This window comes from Brachionichthys hirsutus, chromosome 15, assembly GCF_040956055.1.
Source record: "Brachionichthys hirsutus isolate HB-005 chromosome 15, CSIRO-AGI_Bhir_v1, whole genome shotgun sequence".
NCBI lineage: Eukaryota > Metazoa > Chordata > Actinopteri > Lophiiformes > Brachionichthyidae > Brachionichthys > Brachionichthys hirsutus.
In genome coordinates, this window is record NC_090911.1 from 11,246,331 (window position 1) to 11,270,403 (window position 24,073).

A 24,073-nucleotide genomic window follows, 5' to 3' on the forward strand; every position below is an offset into this window, starting at 1 on the left:
CGTTTAAAGAACCCCCCAGCCCTTTCTTTAAAATGTGGAGGGCCTCCATTCTGATGACGCACGACTTGTTGGAATTTAAATGAAGGTTTAATTGAATCAAAAATGTCCATTACACCTTCGCTGTCTTGTTTTTATTCTAGTCTATTGAATTACACATCCATCCATCCATCAATTATCCACTATATATCGAATATATCATATTTGTATAATAGAATAGCACTTTAATATAAGTATTAATTAATTTATCACATATATAATCTTTCATGTCTCATATAACATTTACATAAACATAAACACATCCTTACGCCCGCCTACTCATAACATACATATTTACTCATTAATTTTGTCATCTACAAAAAAAAAAAAAAAAAAAGGAACGAAATGATTCCTCTCCCCGCCCCGCGCGGTGACGTCACACCCCGGGCAGCCAGTGAGTGGGCGTGGAGGAGGAGGAGGGGGGGGCGCAGCATCGCTCCAGCCACACCGGCTTCGCTGGCTTTGTTCGGCGGACGTGAACGAGCGGCGGCGCCTCCGTCAGAAATGTGGACGCTTCTCAGGACGCTGGTTCTCGTTCAGGTTCTCCTGAGGCTGCATCTCTCGGAAGGTCAGTGGAAGCTCCGCCGTTGCGTTCGACGGGCTGTGGAGGTGAGAGATTGGAGCGCTACGGCAGCGCGCCTGAGCTGAGATAGAAGAAAGAAAAAATAAATAAATCTTAATTGATTTTGATTGGCACCTGCGTGGTGCGTTCAGGAGCGTCTGTCAGCATCCATGCCGCATCAGAAGGAGCAGCCCCGGGGGGGACTGAATCTTTGTCTCCCTGTTGAGAGGAGAAGCCCGGGCCTCCTCTGATGCTGCTCCCCTGAACTCCTTTTCTTTTGTAGATCAATGACAGGAAGAAAACACGTCGCCCCGCCCACTTGACCCGAATGAAAGCGGAATATTAATTAGGCATTCATTTGCAAATGACAGTTGAGCTCCGAAGCCGTTCCGGGTCTCCTCCTCCGCCCACCGCGCCGCTGATCCATCTGGACGCTGCCCCCCCCCCCCCCCCCTCCCTCACTTGTGTTTGTGTGTTTTGTGTTTCAGCATCGGACGAGTGCGAGGATGGACAGTTTCAGTGCGACAACAAAAGGTGCATTCCCATCATCTGGAGGTGCGACGATGACGACGACTGCTCTGACAACAGCGATGAAGAAGACTGTCGTAAGCAGAGACCAGCGTTGTTGTCGTTGTTGTTGTTGTCGTTGTCGTTGTTGTCGTTGTTGTCATTGTTGTTTACTCCGTGTTGGGATGATCGACGGTATGAAAACAGCACATTTTAATTATTATTTTTAACTCCAGCCATTTTCAGCTCAGCTATTTGCTGAGGAATTTCTGCGGCTCTCCGCGCATGCAAAGCTTCTTATGTCTCGTGCACGCGTGTTACTGAGGGTTACTGATCTCGTCCCTCAGACTGGGGGGGGGGGGGGTTGGTTCCATCAGGCAGAGCCTTGACACCTTTCTGCTGGAAGCACTGAGTGGCGTTCACTGTCTGTCGTTCTCTTTCTGCATCTGCGTGGGCAGGAAGGCGACGCGTGGATTATTAGCCCGTTTTAATTAATTAACTTTGATCCTGTTTGATGTGGGGGGAGTGTTTCTCATTGGAAATATTCAATTAGCTCTTTAGCAGCCTTTATTTTGAGGACTTAAATAAAAGTTTCTTCCACACGTATCTCAACAAACAAAAAATGGCCTCCAACTTGTTTTTGCAAGGGGGGGGGGGGGGGGGCTGTGAGGATTCACTTCACCCACTCATCTAATCCCAATCTTATTGTTCGCACCATGAACGCACCGCGACGCATCCTGGATCTCCGCCCCCCAGCCTGCGCGCTCGCCACCATCCCCCCTTCATTTCCCGCTGACCATGCATGCGCTCATACGTTCATACATGCATAATGGCGCTCATAAGTATGTGTGGATGCAACACACACACACACACACACACACGCACACGCACACGCACGCACACACAAAGCTCTTTTGTTTTTTGCTGTTGAGTTGACAAATGACCTCCTCCAACTTTTTCCCGCTCTCCCATTTTCTTTTGGCTTAAAGACAAAAAAGTTTGTCCACGGAGGCGGAGACGCTCGTCCAAACAGTGAAAGCACCTCAAGAGAGTCTGAGGAAAGATTAAAACAAATTCTGGATTACAGTTGTAGCAGGGAGTCTGTCTCTCCGTCCATACCTCGAGTTGCTCTCTCACCCAGGCGGTGCTGGAATTCGTCTCTTATTGATCTGGCTTGAATCGGCGCTAGGTAATCGGAATCCCTGCAGCTGTGGGTAACCACGGATACGCTTCCCAACTTGTGCACGTGTGCAATTTAGCAGCTGAAGCATCTGTCCCTTCGCAACATGTTTCCACTAGAAGTCGGCTAAGTATCAATAAGAGCTCCAATAATGTTCCGGGCGAACCCGTAACACTCGACTAAGACCCTTCCTCTTGGACGGTGCGGCCTGTCCAGCTCCCGTCCACGCGTGCGTGTTCTTGTGTTGCGTGTCCTCGTGTTGCGGGTCCTCGTGTTGCGTGTCCTCGTGTTGCGTGTCCTCGTGTTGCGTGTCCTGCTTCGTGTTTGTCCGCTGATGGCCTGCTGCCCGGTGTCTGCGTGTCTCAAAGCCGGCTCGCCCAAAGTGATCATTAAGAAGCCTGCAATTGAGCTATTATCTCAGATTAGTGTGCGTCCCTAAGCAAAGATGCCTCGAGAGAGAGAGAGAGGATTAATTCGGGGGGTGTAGAGCATCGCTCAACCCTTCGCCCCTGATGCGTTTCTCCTCCATTACACTCAGACGTCGTTTGTTTGAATCACTTCAGATCTGAATCTTGAAGCCGGCTTTAAATACCGGGACCGGCTTGTAGTCCGAATCCTTCTCATCTGCCTCTTCATGAAGACGAGGACTCGTGTTCCCCCTGCTCGAGTCCTGCCGTGCGTATTTAGGCTGGTTGTCGTGCTAAATAAAGTTTATAGATCAGGCGTTTGTCTTTAAGTGAAAGAGAGGGGTGCTGGGTTTGGACCCCCACCGTCCTTCAGATGAAGGTTTCACAGCGGGGGCTCCTGCTCCTGCTCCTGCTGCTCCTGCTGCTGCTCGTGGCTATAATAAGGTCCACGTTGGACGTTTTGGTGAAACCGGGACTCGGTGGCCCCCGCGGGCTCCCAGGCAGACAGCGCCTTTCAGCCAGCATCACCGTCAAAAAAACAACAACAACAACAACGACACACACACACACACACACACACACCCGTGAGGGAAGACGTCGGTGCGCATCAGCCGGGCGGTTGTCCTTTGCTGCATGTTAAAAATGATACTTCCTGTCTGGGAATCCTTCCTGACAGCTCCGGGGATGACTTTATTTTTATTTCATTGTTTTGTGGATGAGCGCATACACACACACACACACACACACACACACACACGCACACACTCGTCAAAAACCTACAGCGGGCGTGACGCCACTAGGGAGTCGAGCCAGGGTAGGGAACGGCGAGCAAAGCGGCCAAAGCGCCCGGTCGCTCTGCTTTTATCGATGACTCAGAGAATCTGGATGAAACACGAGAGTCACCTCGGCTCGTAGGGGTGACTCATTCCGGCGCCGCCGCCAGAATGTTTAGGCCTCGCCCGCGGGCTTCGAGTGGCTCCACCTGCCGCCACGTCTCCGCCCATCAGAGCCCGGCCTGGAGGTCAGCCGGAGCCAAAGCTCCTAAAGGGCAAGATGATGTAATCAGCACCACGGACAGCGCTGCTAGTTCAGCACCGCGGACAGCGCTGCTAGTTCAGCACCACGGACAGCGCTGCTAGTTCAGCACCGCGGACAGCGCTGCTAGTTCAGCACCACGGATCAGTGCCTGCGTTTTTACACGGAGCACCTCTGTCGTTGGCCCCCCCGCCCTGCAGAAACAACCGGCTCAATGACCGTAAACAGGAAATCAGCTTCCGTGAAACGCAGCAATAAATGAAAGCTATTGTTTATTTCCCCATCAGAATTAGATGGCAAATAACAATTAGCCTTTTTTGCTCGTTCGATCGGCTCTTAAACGGGGGGGGGCTGATCGAATGCGTCGAGGCCAACCGACTTGTGAAGCGTCTCCCCGTCTCTGGGACCGTCTGAGGGACGAGAACCGTCACCGTGTACTGGCTCCCTGCAAAGATCTGAGCGTTTCTGCAGATCTGTCAAAGTCAGCGTTTCATCTGAAGCATCCCGTCACGCATATCAATTAAGGATGCGCCGATACCGGAGGACAACTACAAGTACTGCATTGGTATCAGTACAAGTATAAGTACACGAGTCGGGAATGGGACTGATACCCATTCATTGTTGTGTGTGTGTGTGTGTGTGTGTGTGTGTGGCCGGCGGACGTTTTCCTGACGCTTGTTGGAAGCGATAGGAAGCAGGCTAACGGGGACGCTAGCTAGCAGATGGTTTCTACGTGTTGCTCCCGATTACTTTTGGTGGCGCGTTTAGTGATCAAAGCGCTGCAGCTAAGCTCCGCCCAGAGACAGACGAGTTTTAAGTGCATCGGCCACTGGCGTGCACACACACACACACACACACACACGAGAACGTCTTGATGCAGACGCACACGCAAGCAGATACCGAATCTGACTAAACCGCTGCCTAAAGATCAGTTCTCTGGATTCTGGACCTTCCGCCGTCGCTGCAGGAGTCGCCCTTGATTTTCTGAGATCAGCTGATGAATGGCTTCATGTCCCGCGCTCTTCATCGAGCCCTTTGAACTTGACTGACGTGACTGAAGCTGCAGCGGTAACACACACACACACACACACAGCAGTGGATGAATCTGTGTGTGATTCTCAGAAGCAAACAGCAGCTGGGACTCCAATCACGTACAGCTGCGCTCAAATCAACCAATGAGAAGTAGGCTGAGGGTCTTAGGCCAATCGTTGTCCCCGGATCGCAGAGAGTACGGAAAAAAAACTAGCTAAAAGCTGCTATAAGAGTCATAAATAGGTATTTTGAATAATTGGCTAAATTATTCCCGAGACGGGAGATGACACATTTCATTACAGTTTTCACGCTTCCCGTAAGCTGCCGAGGAAAATCGTGTATCCGTGACATCCGTGATGAGGGAATCCGACGCCTCGTATCTGATAATCACAAAATGTTCTGCAACATCAAACCCACGGCGCCGAGAAGGCCGCCAGGCGCGTCCGCATGGGTTGCCTTTAAGAAAGACGAGAAGCATCGGACAACGTCGGCCCCAGAGGAGAAGGCTCCAGGTGGGGTTGCCGGAGCGTGGGTCTCCTCTCTCGCCGTGCCTGGGTGACCCCCCCCCCCCCCCGCGTGCAGACCCTGTTCTGTCTGTGTCACACTCAGGAGAGGCGAGAAGGCGGAGTAGCTGTGTGTTTTCTCTTGTGTGTGCCTGCAGTACATGTCGCAGGGATTAATGCCCACTAAGTGCTCTCCTCGCCATCTCCAGTAATATCGCCTGTTTTTACGCAGCATCACACTTTAGGATTAGGATTCCATAAAGCGCCATTAGCGTGAGCGTCGGCCTCCATCACCGCCGCCATTACTCACTTTTATCCTCAAGCTTTCTTTCTCCTCGCTCGCCTTTCGCTTTCCCCTCCTCGGCCCGCCCTCTACGCTCGCCATCCCTTCGCCGGTGCAACGTGTCCGACCCTTCTAATTAAAGCAGAAAGTCATCCCGAGCAGATGGCTCGGGTTATTATTGGCCAGCGAACCGCGGCCCCTGCAGACAGTGGTCACACCTGGACCTGCGGAGGCCGTGATGCCGTCGGCGAGGTCTTCGCTGACACGCTGTCTTACTTCTGGATGTCGGATGGGAGCGACGCTCTCGTGGGGAGTCGGAGGAATGTCGTGAATATTCCTGTTTACGTAGGACGTCGTGTTCAATGATATTTCACCAGCGTGTTTGTTTGCAAACCAGAGATCCTTTATTTCTTTAGCGTGAGCGAACCGCTAAAGAGCTCATCGTCTCGAGGGCGGAGTCAGATTAAACGAATTCCTCCTTTAACAAAAGCCCTCATTCCGTTACGCTAATAATAAGCAGCGCTCGGGGGAAACCGACACCTTTAATGTGATTTGAGAAAAGCCAATCAAAGACGTGTTTATTTTCTGTGGTGGAAGCGTTAAAGAGGAAGAGGAGAGGCGAGTAGAAAGGGCGGGAGGAGGGGGGGGGGGGGGTGTTAATAGACATTTTTGAAGTGGAATGAAACCGAGGTTGTTGATTGTGGTTCATCCAACACTCCCGGACTCCCTGGATGATGAGACGAGGCTCCGGTGTTTATTACCCGGCGATGGGTGTTACCAAACCAAATTCAAAATCTAGCATTGGTGGAACCCGCCTTGTTGCTACGGGTGATAAATGTCATTTTTTTCATGTGCTCCGAGTACATTTTTCACTTTGAACACAGCCCAGTAAAGTCCGGGTCGGGCTTTTGCACGAGTTATTTTTTTATTTCTCTCCGTTCGCTTCCTTTTCCTGACACGAATTCCACATCTCAGCACGCCTGATGTCTATCAGCTCGGGGCGGTAAACGGTTCCGAGAGGGGAAAGGGTTAATCAACCTCAGCGGTCACGATGTGTTGGGCTGCTGCGAGACAAGACGACCAGAAGTTCGTGTTTGACTTCTGGACGGCGAGCGGAATAAATAAGTGTCAAAGAGCAGATAATGAAGGTTATCTAGACGGACGCTCGAGGAGACGCCGAGCGGGATTCAGATGTTGTCACCAGATCGGGCTCTGCCATTGGCTGACCAACGCTTCCTGTTTCTCTTTCTGTCCGAGCAGCCAGGAAGACGTGCGCCCCGGCGGAGTTTGCCTGCTTAAACGGCCAGTGTGTCCCGGGACGGTGGCGATGCGACGGCGAACCGGAGTGTCCCGACGGCTCTGATGAGGCGGAGGAGACCTGCAGTAAGTACCCCCCCCAACAAGAAGCTTCCAGATCATGTTAAAATTACTCATCCCTCTGGAACGTTTTGGCAAATAGGCACCACTGTGGTAACCGTGGTTACACATGCAAGCAGCTCCAAATGCTAAATATAACCACATTTTAATAATAATCAATAATCAAGCGAGATATTGAGGAGCACATTTTTTGAAGCTCCATTTGACGACCTCCGAGGTAAACAGAGAAGTCGGTCCGACGGGAAGCAGCGGCAAATGGCGTCGCGCCGCTCGAATGCGAATCGGTGAAAAGACGAGCGAATCTTTCAAAGGATTTTCGTCGCGTCGTCGTCGTTATTTTATTGTCGTGCGGGTCGGATGGATGAATGATGGAACAGCCGAGCGAAGCCTCAAATGTCACCCCGGAAAGTTGAGTCGGAGGAGAGAGAGAGACATAAAGGGGGGCGGGGGGCTCTGAAGGATAACACGTTTATATTGGAAATCCAATTAAAGATAAACGAAGGGAGGATTCATCTCTTGGCTGCAGAATAAAGAGATTGATATCTCGGCTCGGGGGAAATCCGTTTATACGACGCTGCGATGTAAACATTTCGATGCACGCCAACGGTGAAATATTTTGGCTCCAGTTATTATCTCTGCAAAATAAAAAGAATAATCCGCTTGGCATGGACACATTCTGTCTACCAAAATAGAAACTCTTCCACCCACCCCCACCGGAACTAAAACTTACTCTTGTCCCTCACTTCTAACGAGATCCACTTCATCGCAGCTGCTATCCAGTTTGGAGTGGATGCAACCGAGCCGTAATCACACCAGAGAGAGAGAGAGAGAGAGAGAGAGAGAGGACGGGTCTGCATCATCTTAGGTCACAGCAACCGAACAGAGAATAATGATGCAGCGAGACCTGAACATCTGTCACGGAAAAAAAGAACGAAGAGCTGGACAACCTGCACAACACCTCAACTCCACATCAAAGCATTTAACACACGGCGTTGCAGACTGTTCCACGCAAGCTAATTAGTGACCGTGGAACACGCGGCGCGGCGTGCGGCGTGATGCATCACGCTCCAGTTGTGCCGACGCCAGGCTGCAGCTCTCACAGGCGGGAAGACGCTCTCTTTCACTTGGACCTTCTCTTCAAGTCTCACATGCGCTCAAATGTCCCCCCCCCTCCCTCGTTGACAAATGCATCTTGGACCTGGCGCTGCCAGACGCTTTGTGCCGCCATCGTTCTTGGCTCGCCGAGCGGACTTCCAATTTACACGCTGGAGTAGCATCACTCTGCGGCATTAAGAATTCAAATCGGGGGGGGGGGGGGGCTCGCCGAGGGAGTCGGTCTGGAGCGCTGAAAAATGAATGAAACGCCAGAGAGAGCCAGAGCGCATCGTTTTTCTATTAGATGAATGCGCGACCCGGGAGGCGCCGCCGCAGCCAGATGTGCGGCGGCCAGATGTGCGGCGGCGGCGCCAGCCGTGGCGTTTCTGTCGCTCCAGTCGATTTGAAGGATTTAAAAGGTCTTTAGCCGCCCGGCGCTTCCCGACAAAGTTGCTGCGCTCGGCCCGATTCCTCGCTGCACTTCCACGTTCGGACGGCTGAAGCTCATGCATCGCACTTTCAATGTTTTTTTAAATGTTTATTTTTATTTTACCTCCGTCGAGGCGGGGGTTACGTAATCACCGGCGTTGGTTGGTTTGCTTGCATGACTGTTCGGGGTCTGACATGAAATATCATGCAAAATGTCTTCTGGGTCTAAATCTATCTAAATCTAGAATGAAGTCAGGAAGAAATTACACATTTTAACATTTAAAAACCCATTTATGGATTCAAAAATCAGTTAAAAATACGCAGATACCAGGAAACATTTAGAACCTTTTGGAGATGATCCGGATCACCATGTGGACGGTGTGAAATGAGCTGCTTGGAGGAGGTCTGTGCTCTCCGAGTGCCTTTATAGTGTTATAAAAGACGCACAGGTTTCTATTTCTTTTTTGTGTAAACAACATTTAACAGATATATTTTTGAAGATGCATAAATCAGAATAAAAGGATAAAAGTAGCAGCTGCATTCTGATAGGTCGACGTACCGGCGTCCCGGCCCGGGATCTGAGGTCACGCTCCCCGCAGGCCGATCCGCCGCAGTTCGTTACTTACTTATGCCGAAAACAGTCATTTCCCATCTTGTATTTTTTGAGCAGCATGTGTTGTCTGCTGTACCGGATCTATAATTCAGAGGAGGGCGTGGCCACGCTAGCCTAGTTTACTGAAGCCGGGAGGGTGGCTCACAGCGCTTTGGGCACGTTTAGGCTTTCAGGCAGCAGAGCCGACTCATCGTCCGTCTCTGTCAGACACTGGACGTGTCTCTCCGATGTACATGTCCACCGATGGGCCGCGAACAGTTCCTTGCGGAACTCCGCGTCGTTCGCTGCAGGGCCGCGGTGCGTTTGGCACGAAGCCCCGTGTCGCGGCGTTGTAATCCCTGCTGTACCTCTTCACCGGGAGCCAAGTGCAGGCTAAAAGTCTCTCGGCAATAAGAACGAGCTCCTCTCGAAAATAAAACACATTAAGCTTCGTGCCTTTTCTAAAAACCTGAGCTTTCATAAATCCAGAGGTGTCGAGGCGAGCGCCGAAGCGCCTCCGCTTTGTCTCGGTGTCTTTGTTACCTTCCTCTGCGAGCCCATTAGTGGAAAGGACGGGACGGTTCGTCCTCTCGGTGGCTCTCCTCATCCTTCATCTCTCTTCACGTGACGTGGACGGGTTTGACGCCGCTGCCGGAGCGGTCGCTCTTCATTTCCCTGTTCATTCCGTATCTTCCTCTCTGCATCTCCCTTCTTATTGATCCCCCCCCCGAACCAAAAAGGTGCATTCACTCTCGTCTCGGCTCCCGCCGTCGCCCGGTCTTTCCTTTTCATTTCCCTCCCTCCTCAGTCTCGAAACCCGCTTTATGGCGCCGAAGAACCTTCAAGGCTTAAAGAAATGCTCGCTGTAACCGTTTTGATGTTGAAAACGACAAACCCAAATGCGTTGGCGCTCCACTACTTTGCTTTTAGCTGCTTGTTTCGAGGAGCGTTTCCGTCTTTTCTTACGTTTTCTCTTCGTAGCCGTTTAGAGATGACGCCTTTTGGCCCGATGTGGCGCGAAGCCGGGCGCTAAGGCGCCCGCTCCAGCTGAAACGTGTTTGGAAATACAACATTTAATAAGTAAATTCCACCACAGATCGGGTTTACATGAAACATAAAGGAATTCATTTCAGTGCGGCGCGTTTCCTTAGAAACACAGACGGTGTTCCTGTCGCCGCCGGTTACCACGACAGTTTCCACCTGGCAAAAGCAGCGGCGAACCTGACTTAACCGTGGCAACGGCCTTCATCACGACGCTTTGTTTTCAGTCGTCTGAGGGATAGGCTGACCTGCAAGAAATCTGCTGTAATGCACACGACAGTGCTCAAGATTCTGCTGGTGTTTGTGGCGGGTACCCCCCCCCCCCCCCCCCCCCAGCCTGACCCAGGGACTCCATTAAGCTTCATGCTGCACTGTAAGCAGAAATGTATAATTAACGGCATGCTTCTTCAAAACGCGGTGAAATCCTGATCAGCCGGTGCCAAGTAGAACAGATCAGGAGGAGGAAGAGGATGAAGAGGAAGAAGAGGAGGGGGTGGGGGGGGCTGAGTCGTTCTTTTGCATCACAGCCAACTGTGCACTCGCTGTATTTCACGATCCTGGCGCGCCGTCCAGACGTGGAAATCGATTGGACGTGGGGGGGTGGAGTTTGGGATGAGTTTTACCAGCATCATGGGGGGGGGGGGGGCAGGAAGCCGGAACCATAAAACCAGCGTAGTAATCTCCCCCCCCCCCGTGTCTTTATCTCTGCCCGCAGGCAAACAGACGTGCCCCCCAGAGAAATTCGACTGCGCCGGATCCACCAACAAGTGCGTCTCGTTGTCATGGCGATGCGACGGCGAGAAGGATTGCGAGAACGGGGCCGACGAGGAAGACTGCGCTTCCGGTGAGTCCGTCAGATCGGCGCCGTCGTGGAGGAACCCAGACCGTTGTTGCTGCTGATTACCCAGCATGCATCGCTCCCGGCTGCAGGGTGTTTTATTGGCTCTCCGACTGTCTGAAGTTCAGCGAGTTGAAGGCGCAGCAGGAAGCGCCGTGGAATTCGAAGGAGTCCTTTTTGATAGTCGGAGGTTTCTGCCTTCAGAACTTCAACCTCGACTCTCCAGCCTCTCGGAGCCGTCGAATTATGACACCACCTCCTTCACCGCCCGCCCCCCCCCCCTCCACTACGACACACACACACACACACACGCGCACACGCGCACACACCCGCGCCCCGCGGGGACAATCCATGGCCTACTTCTGAGACGCTGTGAAGAATCGGCTGCTTCTTCTTTTCCGTCTCTCTCCCTCGCGTGTCAGGAAAAAAATATTATTGAGGCAAACGGCGTTGTGGCGTTCAGATTCTGAACGTGGTGCTAAACGCCGCCGTCTCGTCCTTTGCCTGCATGGTTTCAAGCTTCCACAGCTTTCACCGCCGTCCACTGAGAGCCCGTCTAGCCTGCGTTAATCCGTTTGTAATTCTAATGTTGGAAACGGCACATCTTGCAGAAGCGTTCTGCAGCCTCCGCAGCTGCCCCCCCCCGATCCAGAACCAGGAGACGGCCCTCATCCTCCCGTCGAGAAGACGTCACAGTCCACCTCGTCTGACGTTTCCTCCTAATTTGTCCTGATGAAGCCAAGCGTTTAAAAGTCTCCGCGGCGCTTTCGAGCCTCCTCCTTCCCTCCATTAGCCCTCGCTTATCTCGCCCTCGCAGGCGCCGATGATGGAGCAGATTAAGACACTCCCACGTCGTCCTTCATGAGCTTCTCCGGGTCGTTGCAGTGGATGAACGAGTCGGTTTCTCTCCCGGATGGTTCGGCGAGTCACTTCAAATTGAGGCGTCACAAAAGGGAATCGATCCGGATGCTTCCACGGGACTCGGTGGAGAAAAAAAAAAGCGCCACTAAAAAGGTTTTGGATAATTGCGATTTGGTTCCCTAAATGTTGGACTTGCCCTTGAGAAAGCTCAGAGGGCACCCCGCTACACAGGAAGTGGCGTCCAGAAAGCGTCCGGGTGTGTTCGTGTCTGCACGTTGGCATTTATGGGAAGGAAAACCTTAAATCCCACTTTCCTCCTGTATCGAGTGCGATGATGAGGAGGATGACGACTCCTCGGGGAGCGATGCGTGGAGTTTATTGATGAAAAACATCCCGCTGTCACCAGCCCAGTAGCCATAAAGTGCTGTTTCAGGTGTGTGTGTGTGCACGTGCACGCCCACAGCTTGTCTCACGGCCGTGGAGACATTCTGCCCCGAACTATTTCAAGACATTTTGCAGAAAATGAAAAGATTTCAGTGTTTTTGGAGCCCAGAAGCTGCAGAAAGGCGTTCACAGAACGGATGCAGCCCGGATTCCGGGTCCGACCAGTTAGAGGGCGACGCAGAAGAGGAAGAGAGTCTGCTGGTCGTGATTCTGCGACTGGCAGGAAGACGGAGGAAGAGGAAGAGGAGGAAGAGACGGAACTCTTTGTGAAGGAGGTCGAAGGCCAGGAGGCTCAGAGTCGTCTGAAGGAGGAGTCCGTTCATCGCACGCCTTCACCGACGGATGAATGATGATGATGATGAAGATTATTATTAGAATTCTAATTATTATATGTTGTATATGTTGTTTTAGATTCTCATCTCCATCCATCTGTCTATGCATCCATTTGTCCCTCTTTCCATCCATCCGTCCATCCGTCTGTCCGTCCGTCCGTCCTGGCTTTAAGGTAGCAGCCAATAAGCTCCTCTTGCGGGCCACGTTTATCTCTGTTGGGACAGTGAGACACGACCGTCTGATTTGTTTGCCCCCCCCCCCTCTAGATGCCAAAGCCTGTCCCAGAGGCGAGTTCATGTGCGCCAACCGTAAGTGCTTGGACGGCGTCTACGTGTGCGACGGCGACGACGACTGCGGAGACGGCAGCGACGAGCTCAAGTGTTCGTCCCCTCTGACCTGCGGGCCCGACCACCTCCGCTGCAACAGCTCGGAGTGCGTGCCGCTCATGTGGAGCTGCGACGGAGACCCCGACTGCTCGGACAGTTCGGACGAGGGGCCGGAGCGCTGCGGCGGCGTCGGCGGCGGCGTCCCGTACCTGCCCAACCGCCGGGCTAACTGCACCGCCGGGGAGTTCCGCTGCTCCAACGGGGAGTGCGTGCGGCTGACCTGGAAGTGCGACGGGGATCCGGACTGCAAGGACAAATCCGACGAATCCGACTGTCGTGAGTTTCTCTTTTAAGACATTGATGCTTAAAATTTCTCAGTTTGAGGGCGGAGAATATCTCGACGCATCAGAATCTCTCTGCTCTGGCGAGGTGTCGCTCATTTCCACTCCGTTTTCTTTTTAAACGTGCGAGGGATGCAGTTTGCGTCCGTTGATAGCGGCCGTGTGAAGATGTGGGTTCCTGATACGGTTTTCCTATTAGCCGGTCATGGATAGGGGGGGGCGCTGCCTCCGCTCGCTGAGCCGCAGCCTAAATCCCAGATAGTCCCTCTATTTATTATCGAGATGAGCGGCGCACACATCAGCGCCGCCTCTCGCCCTCTGCGGGGTTGCATACGAAGCACTTACAGGCGATTGATGTGTTTTCGGTCACAAAGCGAGAGGCCCGGCGTGGGGCGCCGCTCCTACTCCTAAATCCACACACGCACTAAATGTCTGTGAGGATTGGAGACGAATGTTATTCTAATTTAGGGAGGCATCGCCGCTTCCTGCGCCGTCAGATCTGAGCTTTATCTGCCAGAAGCATGAAAACATGAACGTTAAACGCGAAAGCACGCCGGGCAGCGTCGACGAAACGCCTGTGCTGAGGACATCCATGAAATCTTTGCCGGACTGTGTTGAAAGTCGTTTCCGCGGGAACGACTCTGTCCTCGACGGCATCCGACCCAAGCGGTGAGCCGGGGGAATGCATTTCCGTGTGTCCGTTGCATGATGGAACTCAAAAGCGGCGCCTCCTGTTTCTGTCCGTGTGTCTCCGCCTTCCAGCCCTGCTGACGTGTCGTCCCGACGAGTTCCAGTGCGGCGACGGCTCCTGCATCCACGGCACCAAGCAGTGCAACAAGGTCCACGACTGTCCCGACCGCAGCGATGAGTCCGGATGCGTCAACGGTGGGTGTGGCTTCCGGGGATCCCTCCTCCGGTCACTTCCTCTCAGCAAATCAGAAACCATCAATCTGGAGTTTTTAAACTTCCACAGCTCTTTCGTGAGCGTATTTTATTTTGAAGGGCTGCGATTGGACCGAATTTCAATCTTCGGTGACGCCAAAGTTTTTTGTGACGCCGATGTCTGAATGGGATCTTTTTTCGGTGAATCCGGATTGCAGTCGCTCACGGAAAGGAACCCGTCGACGCGCATCGCGTGACGCGAGTTTTTTGTGTTGCAGCCACCAAATGCGAGGGACCCCTGAAGTTCCTGTGCAAGAACGGAGAATGCATCGACAGCTCGAAAGTGTGCGACTCCGTCAAGGACTGCAAGGACCGGTCGGACGAGCCGAAGAAAGAGTGCGGTAAGAGCGTTTCCTCGCGGCGCCCGCGTCCTCCGGCTGCGTTTGCAGAGGGAAGCTCTTTCCAGGGACGTTGTTGGAGTCTGCGGCGCCTCGCTCTCGGCTCTGTGCAAATCCGAATGTCTCCGAGCAGTCAATTTAGCGGCGTAATCGCGTTTGCCGTAGCGAGCTGCGACGAGCTCCCTCTGATTGCCTTCAAAGGCGTCCGAGGCCCGCTTCAATTAGCGGCGGCATCAAACGGGAGAAAACGGGAGGCTTCCTCTCCTCTCCTGCGTTCTTCCTGTCTCTGCATGTCTTCTGCAGTCCGGTAGCTAAAACCGTCGGGGGACGCCTTTCCTCCCCTCAGGCGTGCAGCCGGCGAGGGGAAAGCGGCTGCAGACCAGGGATGGATCTTACCAGACCCAAGCGAGAGTGATCTTCCTCTCCGCTCCTCGTGTCTCTCCCGCCGTCTGTCCTTCGACCGGGGTCTTGTCCCTCGGCTCATTGAAAGCGTGTCCTCACACACACCTCGCTCATCGCTCTGCTCGCCCAGCCGTTAACTCGCAAGATGTCGCCCCCCCCCCTCGACCGAAAGACGAACAACAGATACTCTGCTGCTCTCAAGCAGTCCTTGATGTGAGGGGGCGGGGGGGGGGGGGGTAGGATCTCATAATTAAAAATGCAAATTAGCACCAACGTCTTCAGAGAACAAAGAAACAGGCGGCAGGACGTCATGAGTGAATGTGTAGTGAAGGTGTGTATGCAGACATCCGACCCTTCATCCGTCCGTGGGATTAGCGACGTGACCTCTAGATCACGGCTGTCCTTGGAGGCAGCCTGGATGAGACTTTTTCCCCTGTGGGGCGTCTTCTGGGCATCTTTGTGTACCCCCCCCCCCCCCCCCCCATCCTGATCCTTCTCCAGGCTGCAGGTAATTTGCATCCGACAGGAAGGGGCTGGCTAGCCCTCCTGTGAGTGGCAGTTTGCTGTCATCCGTCCAGGCTGGCTGTCTGCTCTGCTCAGAACCTTCTGGCGCTCAGAACAAGGCAGAGAGAAACGCTTCCCTCTGAAGCGTCTCCAGCCGGTCTCCGGAGGGTCGACTTTCAGCCTCATTTTAGTTTTGCTGCAAAAACAACATTGCTCAAAGCTCCAAATCAGGTGAATCGGGTTCCGGCGAATCCCTGCAGTCAGTGTTTAAAGTCTGGACTCCATTATCCTCGAATGACTTTCAGCGTTTTATCGTGACGTGGAATAATAAGACAGGAAACGGCACTGCGTCTGTAAACAGACATTTGCAGGATCTGCTTTGCCTAAATGTCATTTGTGCGCCGCGGCGGCGGCGAGCAACACGCCGCTACTCGGCTAGAAAGCTAGCTAAAGCTAAAAATAAGAAGAGGCCGTTACTGCAAGGAGCAAATTCTGTGCTCGGATTGAACATTTACATCTCATCTTATCTCGTACGTCTACATCTCAGTTTTACTGAGCAAAATTACTGTGGGGAAAAAAATAATAAAAATCTGACACCAGAATATCCACTGGTGACTTTAAAGTGCTATCAATTACAATAATTCTCGGGGGCGGTGAATGCAGCACAGTCTGATCCCTTCTTTGTCTGCCAACTTTGTGACCTAGTTTAATTTGAGGAAGGCTGTGTGTGTTCTTCCTGCCTCTTCCTTTGTGCACCGTCTCCGTTTAAGTGATGCCTCTTTAATTTCGACGCCATCCGTCGCCGCTGTGGCGGCACCTTGCGGAACGCCTCACAATCCTGACTCTTTTGAGCTCGCCGCGTTTGATGCGGCGGCGCTGCGATTCCTCTCTTCGCCGTCGAGAGGCTCCGATAAGGATTCAAAGCGGATGGAAAAGCTCAGAGAACGAGAGGCGTATCGCAAGACACCGCTCTGACTCTTTTTAAAAGACGTCTGACGCTAAATGAGGCAGAGATTATTTTCTGCAGTTAACATTTTGTGAGCGATGCTCAATGATTTTACAGATTTCCATCAGCTTTGTCAGATGGCAGTTACTCAAAAGGTCAAAGTCCAGCCGTTCTGAACTGAAACCGCTAACGGTCGCACCGCCTTGCGCGTGACGTTTTGCCGCCGATGCCTCCAGGAGGAGGATGTGTGGGCGGGAACTGGTCCGGTCTCAACAGCTTTGTTTTCGCTTTGCTGCCCAATGAAATAACGGCGTGACTTCCCGCCGCTCGTTGACGTAGCGTTGACCGTGCTGACGTGAGGTTAGCTCCTCTCTGCTAACCTCACGCTAGCTTTCGACCACCGGCGCCTTTCCTTTTGCCTTCCAGGGCTGAACGAGTGCATGATCAACAACGGCGGCTGCTCCCACGTCTGCGTGGATCGACCAATCGGCTTTGAGTGCCAGTGTCCCACCGGCTATCGGCTGCTGGACAAGAAGACTTGTGGCGGTAAATGAAGACACTGTGTGTGTGTGTGTGTGTGTGTGTGCGTGTTTTACTCGCCCACATTGCACCCCTCCCTCACCCTCGGTGTCCTTCACACCGTTCGCCGTCATCTGAACAGTCACGCTTCTCCATCGCACCCGAGGAAGACGAGGCCCGAGGTCAGCTGCGAGGAAGCAGGAATCAACAGTGACACCGCCCGTCTTCAGTCTGCCCCCCCCCCCCCCCCCTTAACTGATGATGATGAGATCATCATCTTCAATATTTAATAATTGAGGAACTTACTTTACGAGCGCGAATGAATCGCCGGCCGTCTCCATCGTCCCTTCTTCTCCCGTCCCTGCAGACATCGACGAGTGTGAGAATCCAAACGCCTGCAGCCAGATCTGCATCAACTACAAGGGCGACTTCAAGTGCGAATGCTACGACGGCTACGAGATGGACGCCGTCACGAAGACCTGCAAGGCCGAGGGTGAGTCCGTATGAGCCGCGCGTTTGAGACGGTACCGTTTAAGGACTCCTGTGTTTGGAAATTCAGATTTTTTTATGAGATCATCAGAGGCGACATTGAGAGCTGCTGTCCTCCGTCCGATCTTACGAGATGGGATTGTTTCTCCTGTCTCCTTGTCCTCCTGTTATTGGGTTAATAAACCTTCCTCGTCCTTCAATCAATCCCATCCTGTCCCTTCCCATTATGCAGATTCCTGAACAGATTGATACGATCAGCCACACCGAACTTTCCTAAATGTGTTTACCAGCTCTTCGTTGGTGCCTTGCTGAGTCACAGTGGAGGCTAATTGAAGCTAATTTAATCTGGCACCGTTTGGCTTGTTGACAACATTTGGACTAGCGGAGAACAAACCGCTAACGAAGGCCCAGAGCTATTAGCAAGCTTTGAGGTCAGAGTTTTTCCATCTTTACTCTTTCTCTTCTTTCACAATGTGCGTTATTAAACTATCTAACGAAAAAAAGTCCGATTTTAATTTCTCCCGGTTTAACAACGCTGCTATCAAATCTCAGCGATCTAATGAGCGTGTGTTTGCACTGCCTCTGTCGACACTCTTTCTCGCTGCATGGCGGGCGCAGCATGTTTGCTATCAGTTTATTACGCCCAGGAGAGAACTCTTGTCTGGCCGCGTGTCAAAACCAACGTAAGCCGAATCTCTGTGAATTAATGCAGCAGCTCTCTGGCGCTTGTTTCAGAGGCGATGCTGCTGCCATGACAGCCCGTGGGCGACGCCTCTCCCCCAAGCAGGGTACCATTTTTCTCCTTAGGCGGGTTGCAAATGTTGTCATTGTAATGGCCGGTTTTGTAGAGCGTTTAGCCCTGACAGCGCCGATGCTACTCGGCGAGGAAGGAAAAGAAAAGGGAAACGGAGGCCAGCTAGCCGTTAATGAGAGCATATCATCGCGTGCCTCCAGAGATAGAAAATCTACTCGCAAAGCCACGTGATGCATTGAAGTACCAGGCGAGAGTTGGGAGACAGCAACTCCCTTTCAACAGACACATTAATGCTGCTAGCTCCGCTAAACATTATTCCGTGCCTGATCTTTATTGTTTTGTGTTGGATGTCCATAAAACTTTCTTCAAGGTTGTTTATCAGCCCACAGAGGTAATAGCGCATGTGTGTGTGTGTGTGTGTGTGTGAGAGAGAGAGAGCACCGACATGCTGCTGAATGCTAAGGAGCCTCTGATCTGGAGGGATGATCCAGACCTAATGATCCGCCGATCGATGCAGAGACTGTATTAATGAAGGATCTGTTTTGTTAGAGGAAGCGTTGAGCTGCGTCACGTGTCACGCCTCCGTTGCATCGTTTATCCGTTACGGGATGACATTTACAGACTGCAGAACCATTCTACAAATACGCAGCGGCCGGATGGAGCCGCAGCGCTCGCCGAGCCCGCCCACGCTTAAAGCGCCGGCTCTGCGCAGACGCGGGACGCTGAGTTACCCGTCTGCTTTGTGCGCAGGTAAAAGCCCGTACCTGCTGTTCACCAACCGGCACGAGATCCGCCGCATCGACCTGGCGAAGAGGGACTACAGCCAGGTGGTGTCCACCCAGAAGAACGCCGTGGCTCTGGACCTGGATGTCGCCAACAACCGCGTCTTCTGGTGCGATCGCTTCCACCGCAAGATCTACAGGTGGACGAAGACGTTTTGATATTTCGGTCTCGCGCTCCCCCTGTATGCGACTGAACTTTTAACGGGCCCGATCGCCGGGGCTAATTTCAGATGAGAATAGATCCTCGGCCCTTCCTATTGTCTCGCGTCCTCCCGAGAGCGTCTTCTAATTGGAGCATTCTGTTCTCCTTCTGAAATGGATGTTAGGAGAAACGCTCTCAGGGGGGAGTGAAGATGAAATCAGCTGTTTATGGCCCCTGCAGGGGGGGCGAGTCATTACCCGGCAGGGCAACGTCCTGCGTTGGACCTTGTCCCTTCTGATGGGTGGGCTGTCTATGAAGGACGCTAACCTCTGCTCTTCACGGCCCACGTTGACTCGTTGGTGGTTATGACGCACAATCTGACGATAACGCCATTGTCCCGTCTTGCCCCTCAGCGCGTTCATCCACGAGGCCAGCGACCCCTCCCAGCAGGTGCCGCTGGTGGACTCGCGCCTGCAGACGCCCGTGGGTCTGGCTCTGGACTGGCTCCAACACAACCTCTACTGGGCCGACTCCGGGGACAAGTCCATCTCCGTGGCGTCTGCGGACGCCACCAAGAGACGCGTCCTCGTCAACACCGACCTGAGCGAGCCGCGAGCTATAGCGTTGGATCCCCACCACGGGTAAGGACAATGAGTGTGTGCGTGCGTGTGTGTGTGTGTGTGTGTGTGTGCAGCATGTTAGTTACACTGAGGATGCAAATGACAGGATTAATCATTCGGGATGTTAGAAACGATCTGGAAGCTCGAACCCTCTTTGGGTTTGCCGCTCCGTCGTACTGAAGCTGGCGTCCAACGAGCCAGGAACCGAGTAAACAAAACTTCTGAGACCCCCCCCCCCCCCCCCCCCCGTCCAACGAGAACTCGAGGGACTCCAGAGCAAACGAGCCCGCGACCCATTTCCTCCTGTCCTGGATGATTGCTCCTAATCTGAGGCGCTTTTGTGAATCTGTGCTAGCGTGTGCTTTATCTGCTGCTTGATGAACGCAAGATGAACGCGCAAACAGGCCCGCAAATAGAACCCGGGTAAAGATCCACACGACCGGAACCGAGGCGGTTCACACACACACACACACACACACACAGAGATGTTCTGCACGTGACACACCCCGACAGTTGAGGCTGCACGTTTCTTACTCTGACGCCAAATGAGATCCGTCCCTGCTGGGAAAATTCCCTGAATGGCAGCGATAGACATTTATGCAGAAGTGACGGCGCGAGTCGCCGCGTGTTTCGCAGCTGTTATAATGCCCCCCCCCCCCCCCCCCACCAATGACCATCCTGACGAGGCATAACTCAAACGATAACGGCTTCTAACTGCGACGCTTTAAACACTCCGCTTTGGTTAAAGGCCGCGGCGAATCACAGCTGCAGAAGTTTCATCGTCTTCCACCCGGCGGCGTATTTACCGGCGATGATCGACCGAATGTCAAAGGAAATGAAATGCTGAACGAAGCCGCTTCTAAATTTAACGCAATGGGACGTTGGAAGTATAAGGATGTTCGCTAAGAAGCAGCTGTTGCTGCGTTAGCGATCTCATGACAGTTGAGCTCCACAGGGAGGATCGGGGACCCGGACCGGGGTTCTGACTGTTACATGCAGCGGTTAAATGCGAACGCTCCGCGGTAACACAGTAAATCCTTCGCCTCCTTTGTTCCACCCAGCTTCATGTACTGGTCCGACTGGGGCACGCGGGCCAAGATCGAGAAGGCCGGGATGAACGGCGTGGACCGGCAGGTGCTGGTGGCCGAAGACATCGAGTGGCCCAACGGCATCACTCTAGGTGAGGGAGAGCAGCCTTCGTCACCCCGCCGCCGAGGGTAAAGGTCAACAGCGAGTCAAACGGCGTCCTCCGATGCTAACCCGATTGTGACGCATAAACCGTCTAAGAAGTGAGAGATCGACTCGGCGAATGTCGCAGCCGTGAGACGCTGACATTTTAAAACGCAATCAATATCACCTGAAGGGATTCGTTGGTCAGAGTCCGCGAGTGTTTGCCGCGAAGACGATCAATTTCTACTCTCGATCAGGAACGCTTTATCCGTGCGTGTGTGTGTGTGTGCGCGTGTGTGTGCGTTCCAGACGTAGCCAACAGGCGTCTGTTCTGGGTGGATTCCAAGCTGCACCTCATCGCCAGCGTGGACCTGAACGGGGCGCACCGCAGGACCCACCTGTCTTCGGCGGCGACGCTGGGACACCCCTACGCTCTGGCTGTCTTTGAGGTTCGTACTGTTTCTATAGCGCCATCATCTGATCATTCAAAAATCAAAGACCGATCGATCGATTAGATCTTGTTTTCGCGTCTGCTTGTGGCGTCGCTGTGAAAACGCTCCTCGCCGTGTTCCAGGATCGGATCTACTGGACAGACAGGGACAGGGCGGCGGTCTTCATGGCCAACAGGCTGAACGGCGAGGACGTCCACGCGCTGGCCGAGAACCTCAACGACCCCCACGACATCATCGTCTTCCACCGGCTCCGCCAGCCGCAAGGTGCGTGTTCCTGTCGGCGCGCTCTGATCTCCGCGTTCCCGCTGTGGGTTCACGGCGACCCAGATGCATGAATAAATTATATTGAGGTTGTGATCAAAGCGAGGAGGGGGGGGGGGGGGAGTATTCACACAGCTGTCAGAGCCCCGCCTCCAACCTGGTTTCCACTAACAGGACGATGTGTATTTCCTTTCCGGTGCGTCGGATTCCATATCCATCTCTGCCTCCTGTCCCTTTTCATCATTTCCTTTCAAGTTAATTTATATTTTTACGTTTCGCTCGGTTTCATCACCAGATCATCACCCCCCCCCCCCCTGTCTTTACGTTCCTGTAGATTTTTTTTTTTTTTTTTTATAGGCTTTGTTGGAGCATTGACAAGCTGCAGCTCTCTCTCTCCCCCATGAATGAATGGCCGATCTTGTGTAACCCCGCCCCCCCCCGTGTCTCTGTCCCTGTCTCCAGGCCCGGACAGCTGCAATCTGGGGAGCGTGCCCAATGGGGGCTGCGAGTACTTGTGTCTTAAGGCTCCGCAGATTACCGAACACTCGCCCAAATACACCTGCGCCTGCCCCGACGGGCAGGACCCGGGGCCGGACATGAGGGGCTGCGTGCCAGGTGAGGGGGGGGGGGGCAATAAACGAGACTGTTGAGTCATCACGAAGTCAGATGATGATTCCTGCTCCTCTTCCTCTTCCTGCAGCGGCACCCACTAACAAGACGACCCCGGCGTCTTCGCCTCCCTCGAGGGGAGTGTCCCAGGCGGACGCCACCCCCCACCTCACCACGTCTCCTCCCGGTGGCCCGGATCCCCTCACTCCTCTCTCCAGCCTGAAGCCGGTGCCGACGCTGGAGTCCAAGGCGCTGGGATCCACCGCCACCGCCATGGTCGTCTCCACCACGCCCACGGGGGACAGTAGCGTCTCTCAACAATGTGAGTGGGCGCTTAGCGCTGCTAAAGCTAAGTCTCATTTGCCTCAACATGCATCCAACATGTGGTTAACGCCCCCCCCCCCCACCTCCACCTTCCTTTCTAACTCCTCTCTCTCTCTCTCTCGCCCTTCACCTCTGTCCTCAGCCGGAAGCGAGCACTTCCTCTTGGGTGAGAACCTGACTGTGGCTGTTTTGGGGGTGGTCATCCCCATCGGTAAGTCACCCACCCGGCCTCCACCAGGCAGTCAATCGACTGCCATGTTTGTAGTCCACGTTTGTAGGCATTTCTCAGGAGTGCCTTTCTTTGTGTCTGACATCACTCACTCGCGTGTCGTCGTCGTGTTGGGTTCGACTCCCGTTATCTCCGTGTGCTTAGCGTGTTATGGTCCTGTAATAAAAGGCTGGCGTGTCTAAAACGCAGAAAATATTTTCACGCCTAAAAATGGCGGCATGCGGCTAGATATTAACTTTATCCTCGCAGCGCCGCCACAATGCTAACGGCGGCCATTTTAATACAAGTTTGACATTTCGGAAGACGACTGTGAACATAAATCGGAATTTAAATTGGGAGCTTGAGCATAGCTTTTGTAAAGCCTTAGCTGACGTTCGATTAGCTTGAATATGCGCTACTGCTACTGCTGCCTCTCATCTCACACCATGGACCTCGTTATTCCGTGCTAACGCCGCCCCCCCCCCCCACCCCCCTGCTTCCCGTGTCCCTGCCGCTGTGTCTTAAACGCATGCAGTTCCTATCGTTGCCACAGTGGTGTTCGGCCTGGCGTGCGCCGGAGTCTACCTGGCGTGGCGGAACTGGCGGCGCAACTCCACCAAGAGCATGAACTTTGACAACCCGGTTTACCGCAAGACCACCGGCGAGGGCGAGGAGGACGAGATCCACATCGGGCGGGCGGACGCCGTGGCCCACCACCACGCGCATCACCACCACCCGTACCCGCAGGGCATCAACGTGGGCGTCGTGGGCGCGGGAGCCGGCACCTGCCCGCAGTTCATCGCTCTGCCGCTAGGGGGCAGCATGCCCGACCCGGGGACTCACTGGTACACGGAGCAGCCCATGCTCGCCACTGCGAAGTGACCCTGGAGGAGCCGGTACCCCGGGATGGACCCGCCGCTCGGCGTTAAATGCAGCCAATCAACAACAACAACAATTTCCCTGCGACAAACGGCAGGCGTGAGATTTTGAATCGTGCCATTCCTTTTTATGCAGTGAAACGTTGAGGATAAATTCCAGGTTTATTTACGTGTTATAAACTAGCCAAGCCATCGAGCTAAAGTGGATTTTGGGACCCAGACTGGTTTTCCCGACTACCTGAGGGAGGTGTGCGCTCTCGGGTCTCATGTTCTGTGGTGGCGCCGCAGACCGGTCCCGTTTCATCTGGGCTTCGTGCCTTTGCCGGCGGAGCGATTCGCTAACACAGTTTTGGGAGGAGGCGCTCCGAAAACTGTGGACAGCGTCTGTATTCATGGTACACTCTGTACAAATCCACATCAGAACGGAACCCAAGTGTCACGGCTGGAGCGGAACAGGTCACATAATTTCATGCCCTCCAGATTTGACTTTGACCTTTAACACCACCGACCA

General features: G+C 53.5%; 1 protein-coding gene across 1 annotated transcript; it reads left to right on the top strand.

The window, feature by feature from the left end:
* Positions 1-540: 540 nt before the first annotated feature.
* On the top strand, positions 541-23,566 carry LOC137904553 (low-density lipoprotein receptor-related protein 8-like). The gene is made up of 18 exons (XM_068748748.1): positions 541-604; positions 1,087-1,203; positions 6,806-6,928; positions 10,795-10,923; positions 12,822-13,217; positions 13,985-14,107; positions 14,383-14,505; positions 16,781-16,900; positions 17,241-17,366; positions 18,867-19,038; positions 19,454-19,681; positions 20,722-20,840; positions 21,140-21,279; positions 21,405-21,546; positions 22,006-22,158; positions 22,244-22,474; positions 22,619-22,687; positions 23,220-23,566. The coding sequence occupies exons 1-18, from the start codon at positions 541-543 to the stop codon at positions 23,564-23,566; spliced, it is 2,922 nt and encodes a 973-aa protein (XP_068604849.1).
* The last annotated feature ends 507 nt before the right edge of the window (positions 23,567-24,073 follow it).